Source organism: Anolis sagrei, chromosome 9 (genome assembly GCF_037176765.1).
Source record: "Anolis sagrei isolate rAnoSag1 chromosome 9, rAnoSag1.mat, whole genome shotgun sequence".
NCBI classification, from domain to species: Eukaryota; Metazoa; Chordata; class Lepidosauria; order Squamata; family Dactyloidae; genus Anolis; species Anolis sagrei.
Window position 1 is genome coordinate 24967081 of NC_090029.1, and position 6000 is coordinate 24973080.

At 45.2% G+C, this 6000-nt stretch overlaps 1 protein-coding gene across 1 annotated transcript in view; it reads right to left on the reverse strand.

Annotated features, from left to right (window-relative positions):
- The window catches only part of MAP2K1 (mitogen-activated protein kinase kinase 1), a 39240-nt gene extending 36187 nt beyond the window's left edge, over positions 1-3053 (reverse strand). The window contains exon 1 of the mRNA XM_060755365.2: positions 2794-3053. Coding sequence (XP_060611348.2) covers positions 2794-2873 — 80 coding nt within the window. The 5' untranslated portion in view covers positions 2874-3053. The remainder of the gene's footprint in view (positions 1-2793) is intronic.
- Between the last annotated feature and the right edge of the window lie 2947 nt (positions 3054-6000).

Consider the following 6000-nt stretch of genomic DNA (forward strand, 5'->3'; position numbering starts at 1 on the left):
AATGGTCCCAGCACAGAGAAGGAAGCGGAAGCTGTGCGAAGAAGGCATTCTTGCAGGTGTTTGTGTTGAAAGTGGCGTTTCCTGCACACAATTCATTGCAAAACAGTAATAGGAAAAGGAAGAAACATTCCGAGTTGGCGACAGAAAGCATGACTTTCACAAGCGTGCCATTATATTTTCCTTCCCACTTCAAATAGGAAGCTAAAGCCACCGGGTATAAATGAAAGCCAGTGAGCCCTCCTTGCTTTGGGACAATTTGCAATCCAGGGGGTTCTGTTTATTTACTATTTTATTTACTATTATTTACTATATATTCTAAATTACAAATCGTAATGATGGATTTTAAACGTGTTTCAATACATATTGATCCTATGTGTTCTTTTAAATGGATGCTTTGAGTCTCCTCGTGGGGGGAAAAAGAGGGGAATAAATAAAGATAATAATAATAGTAAATAATAATAATAATATCTATCTATCTTTCTATACATATAAATTATCTGTTTGTTTTAAGTGACATCATAACTCAAAATCCGCTGAATGAATTGTCACCAAATTTGGCCACAAGACACCTACTACTAACCCAAGGAGTGACCATCACTAAAAATAAAATTGATTTTGTCATTTGGGAGTTGTAGTTGCTGAGATTTATAGTTTACCTACAATCAAAGAGCATTCTGAACTCCACCAATGAGCATTCTGAACTCCACCAAAATTGGCACGAATACTCCATATGCCCAAATATGAATACAGATGGAGTTTGGGGGAAAATAGACCTTGACATTTGGGAGTTGTAGTTGCTGAGATTTATAGTTCACTTACAATCAAAGAGCATTCTGAACTCCACCAATGATGGAATTGAACCAAATTTAGCGCGCAGGACTCCCATAACCAATGGAAAACACTAGAAGGGTTTGGTGGGTACTGACATTGAGTTTTGGAGTTGTAGTTCACCTACATCCAGAGAGCACTGTGGACTCAAACATGGAAGGATCTAGACCAAAATTGGCACGAATACTCCATATGACCAAATATGAATACAGATGGAATTTGGGGGAAAATAGACTTTGACATTTGGGAGTTGTGGTTGCTGAGATTTATAGTTCACCTACAATCAAAGAGCATTCTGAACTCCACCAATGATGGTACTGAACCAAACTTAGCACGCAGGACTCCCATGACCAATGGAAAACACTAGAAGGGTTTGGTGGGTACTGACCTTGAGTTTTGGAGTTGTAGTTCACCTACTCCAGAGAGCACTGTGGACTCAAACAAGGAAGGATCTAGACCAAAATTGGCACGAATACTCCATATGCCCAAATATGAACACAGAGGGAGTTTGGGGGAAAACAGGCCTTGACATTTGGGAATTGTAGTTACTGGGATTTATAGTTCACCTACAATCAAAGAGCATTCTGAACCCAACCAACGACAGAATTGGGGCAAAGTTCATATACAGAACCCCCATGACCAACAGAAAATACTGTTTTCTGGTGGTCTTTGGTGACCCCTCTGACACTCTCTCACGACTTCCTCAGGGGTCCTGACCCCCAGGTTGAGAAATGCTGCCTTAAGGCCATCCAGTCCACCTCCCTTCACCGGGGCAAGAAAACATAATCAAAGCCCTCCTGACAAAGAGCCATCCAGCCATAGATATAGATAGATATGATTCACACACACACACATGTATATGACAGATATAGTATCATAGATTTGAAAGGAACCCCCAAAGTAGGACAATTGTATGTTGTATGTTCCAGAGTAAGCAAACCAGACAATCTCTACATCAACACTGACAAAGAAACAACAAGGAATACTATTTACCGACAAGCATCAAGAAATTACATATATCAGAAATCAACACTTTCTCATTACTTTATTTTCCAAGAATCACACTGGGCCACAGCAACGCCTGGCAGGGGGCGGCTAGTTATTAATAATAATACTATAGTATGTTGTTGTTCCCCACTTTCTGGTTCTCAACCTGTGGATCCCCAGGTGTTTTGGCTTGTCTGGAATTCCCTTGCTTTTTGAGTATTATTCTTTATTTACTGTCCTTTTTTGTTGTTGTGTCAGGAGCGACTTGAGAAACTGCAAGTCGCTTCTGGTGTGAGAGAATTGGCCGTCTGCAAGGACGTTGCCCAGGGGACGCCCGGATGTTTTGATGTTTTATCATCCTTATGGGAGGCTTCTCTCGTGTCCCCGCATGAGGAGCTGGAGCTGATAGAGGGAGCTCATCCCGGATTCCAAACTACGACCTGTTGGTCTTCAGTCCTGCCGGCACAGGGGTTTAACCCACTGCGCCACTGGGGGCTCTATTTGCTGTCCTGATTTTAGAGGGTTTTTTTTTAAATATTGGGAGCCAGATAGGCAACAATCAGTGCCAGCTAACACCTCCCAACAAAGGATCCTCCCAAACAGGCTTTGAAGTTGCAAAGCCATTCAATACTAATCAAACATTCCCACTTGCCTCCAACAGACAACAGTACTGTCTCCATAGATATATAAATCTATTTTTCCTAGTTTCCAACAGACCTCACAACCTCTGAGGATGCCTGCCATAGATGCAGGCGAAACGTCAGGAGAGAATGCTTCTAGAGCATGGCCAGACAGCCTGGCAAACTCACAGCAACCCAACAACATAGTGCATTGCTGCTCCCTGCCTTGATCCATGGAAAGAGGTGGATAAGAAATAAATCATCATCACTGTAAATACTATTGATCATGGTATGGATCCTGGAGGCACCCCGGCCTCGAACCCTTGACTTGGGAGGCAGGCTCTCTGCCCGGACTCACTCGGCCGCGCTGGTCCCATTGTGAGCGGATCCGTCGGGCGCCGGGTTGAGCTGGATGGGAAGGGGCTTCTTCTTGGGCATGGCGAGGGAGAGGAAGGAGGAGAGGCAGAAGAGCAGGCACAGGCAGAGCGGGGCTTGCAAAGGATGAGAGGGAGAGGAGAGCGAGGGAGTCCCGGGCAAGAGGAGGAGGAGGAGGAAGGAGAAGAGCAGGAGGAGGAGGAGTGAGGAAGCTCCTCCTCCTCCTCCTCTTCCTCCCCCAGGTGTATGTGCAAAGGCGCATGCGCCGCACGCAACAAGCCTTCCTTTCTTCTCCTCCTCCCTCTTTCTCTTCTTCTCCACCCTTTTCTCCTCTTTCTTCTTCACCCTCTTCTCCTCTTTCTCTTCTCCTCATTCCTTTTGTTCACCCTCTCCTCCTCTTTCTTCTCCTTCTCGGCACCCTCTTCTTCACCCTCTTCTCCTCTTCCTCTTCTCCTCCTCCCTCTTCACCTTCTTCTCCTCTTTCTCTTTTTCTCCTTCATCTTCACTCTTTTCTCCTCTTTCTTCTTCACCCTCTCCTCCTCTTTCTTCTCCTTCTCCACACCTTCTTCTTCACCCTCTTCTCCTCTTCCTCTCCTCCTCCTCCCTCTTCACCTTCTTCTCCTCTTTCTCTTTTTCTCCTTCATCTTCACTCTTTTCTCCTCTTTCTTCTTCACCCTCTCCTCTTTCTTCTCCTTCTCCACACCTTCTTCACCCTCTTCTCCTCTTCCTCTCCTCCTCCTCCCTCTTCACCTTCTTCTCCTCTTTCTCTTTTTCTCCTTCATCTTCACTCTTTTCTCCTCTTTCTTCTTCACCCTCTCCTCTTTCTTCTCCTTCTCCACACTTTCTTCTTCACCCTCTTCCCCTCTTTCTCTTCTTCTCCTTCCCCTTCACCTTCTCCTCCTTCTTTTTTTCTCCTTCCTCTTCACTCTTTTCTCCTTTTTCTTCTTCACCCCTTCTCCTCTTTCTTCTCCTTCTCCACACCTTCTTCTTCACCCTCTTCTCCTCTTCCTCTCCTCCTCCTCCCTCTTCACCTTCTCCTCTGTCTCTTTTTCTCCTTCATCTTCACTCTTTTCTCCTCTTTCTTCTTCACCCTCTCCTCTTTCTTCTCCTTCTCCACACTTTCTTCTTCACCCTCTTCCCCTCTTTCTCTTCTTCTCCTTCCCCTTCACCTTCTTCTCCTCCTTCTCTTTTTCTCCTTCCTCTTCACTCTTTTCTCCTTTTTCTTCTTCACCCCTTCTCTTTCTCTTCTCATTCCTCTTCTTCACCCTCTCCTCTTTCTCCTCCTCCTCCGCTGCTTCTCTTCCTTTCCCCTTCTTCTTCACCCTCTTCTCATCTTTCTCTTCTACTCTTTCCTCTTCGCCCTCTTCTCCTCATCCTCTTCTCCATCCTCTTCACCCTCTTCGCCTTTCTCTCCTCCTCCTTCTCTTCCTCTTCACCCTTTTCTCCTCTTTCTTCTTCACCTCCTCCTCCTTTTCTTCTCCTCCCTCTTAACCCTCTTCTCATCCTTTTCTCCTTTTTCTTCTTCTTCACCCTCTTCTCCTCTTTCTCTTCTTCCCCTTCCTCTTCACAATTTTCTCCTTTTTCTTCTTCCCTCTTTTCTCATCTTTCTCTTATACTCCTTCCTCTTTACCCTCTTCTCCTCATCCTCTTCTTCTCCATCCTCTTCACCCTCTTCACCTCTTTCTCTTCTCCTCTTTCTCTTTTTCTATTTCCTCTTCACCCTCTTCTCCTCCTTCTCTTATACTCCTTCCTCGTCACCCTCTTCTACTCCTTCTCCTTCCTTTTCAACCTTTTCTCCTCTTTCTTCTTCACCCTCTCCTCCTCCTTCTCTTCTCCTTCCTCTTCACCCTCTCCTCCTTCTCTTCTTCTCCTTCCTCTTCATCCTTTTATTCTTTTCTTCTTCTTCTCCTTCCTCTTCACCTTCTTCTACTCCTTCTCTTTCTTTTCCTCCTCCTCTTCTTCACCCTCTCCTCTTTCTTCTTCTTCTCCCCTTCTCTTCCTGTCCCCCTCCTCTCTTTCTCCTCTTCTTCACCTCTTCTCTTTCTTCTTCCTCTTGTTCCTCCGCTCCTTCACCCTCTTCTCTTTCCTCTTTGTGTTCTTCCCCCTTTCCTCCTCTTTTTCCCTTCCTCCTCCTCTCCTTGTCCTGTCCCTCTCCTTCCTTTTTCCTCTTCTCCTTCCTCTCCTTCCTCTTTCTACCTTCCCCCCTCTCCTCCTTCTCCTCTGCTCCTCCTCTTCCTCCTCCTCCTCCTTGTTCTTCAAATTTACCCTCCTTTCTCCTTTCCTTCACTTCTTCTCCTCTTTTTCCTCCTTCTCTTCATCTACCTCCTCTTTCCTCCTCTCCTTGACTTTCTTTACCTTCCTCTTTCTGTCCTTCCCCTTTTCCTCCTCCTCCTCTTCTCTTTCTTCTTCTCCCCTCCGTCTCTTTCTGTCCCTCTCCTCCTTCTCCCTCTTCCTCCACATTCCTCCTCTTCTTCATTTCTTCTCTTCCTTCTCCTCCTCCCTCTTTCTCTTCTTTAACCTGCTCTTTCATCCCTTCTTGTTCTTCTCCCCTTCACCTTCTTATCCCTCTTCTTCCTCTTCTTTCTTTTCTCCCTCCTCCTCCCCCTCTCTCTTACTCTTCTTCTTTTTCTTCACCTTCTTTTTCCTCTTTCTGTTCTCCCCCCTCCTTCTCTTCCTCCTATTCTCCTCCTTCTTTTCCACTCCTCCTCCTCTCTCCTTTTCTTCCTCTTTCTTTGGTTCTCCTTTCCACCTCCTCCTTGTATTGTTGTTGTTGTTGGAGTTGGAGTTGTAATTTGCACTAATGTTCAGAGAAAGCAAAAAACCTTGCAAAACTACGCACAAAACAACAGTCTTTGGGATTTCCTATTGACATCAGATGCAGTGGTATCAAATTGCATTAATTTTGCAGTGCAGATGGCATTGAATCTCCCATTTGAACCGAGGAAGGGGACTGGTGTTCGCACATGCAGATTCCCACTAGTATCTTTTTCTCAATTGCCTACGATAAGAGGAAAAAAAAAACAATCTTATTTCACATCATTGGTTTCAGCCTGCATTCCCAGTCCTTTGCACTCATGCAGATAAACATGAATCCTGGTCTAATGCAAACAACACCGATTCGGCCTTTCAGAACATGGCTATCAATGGGAGATCAACAATGATGGTAAAAGGCATGCGCTTCAGTAATTGG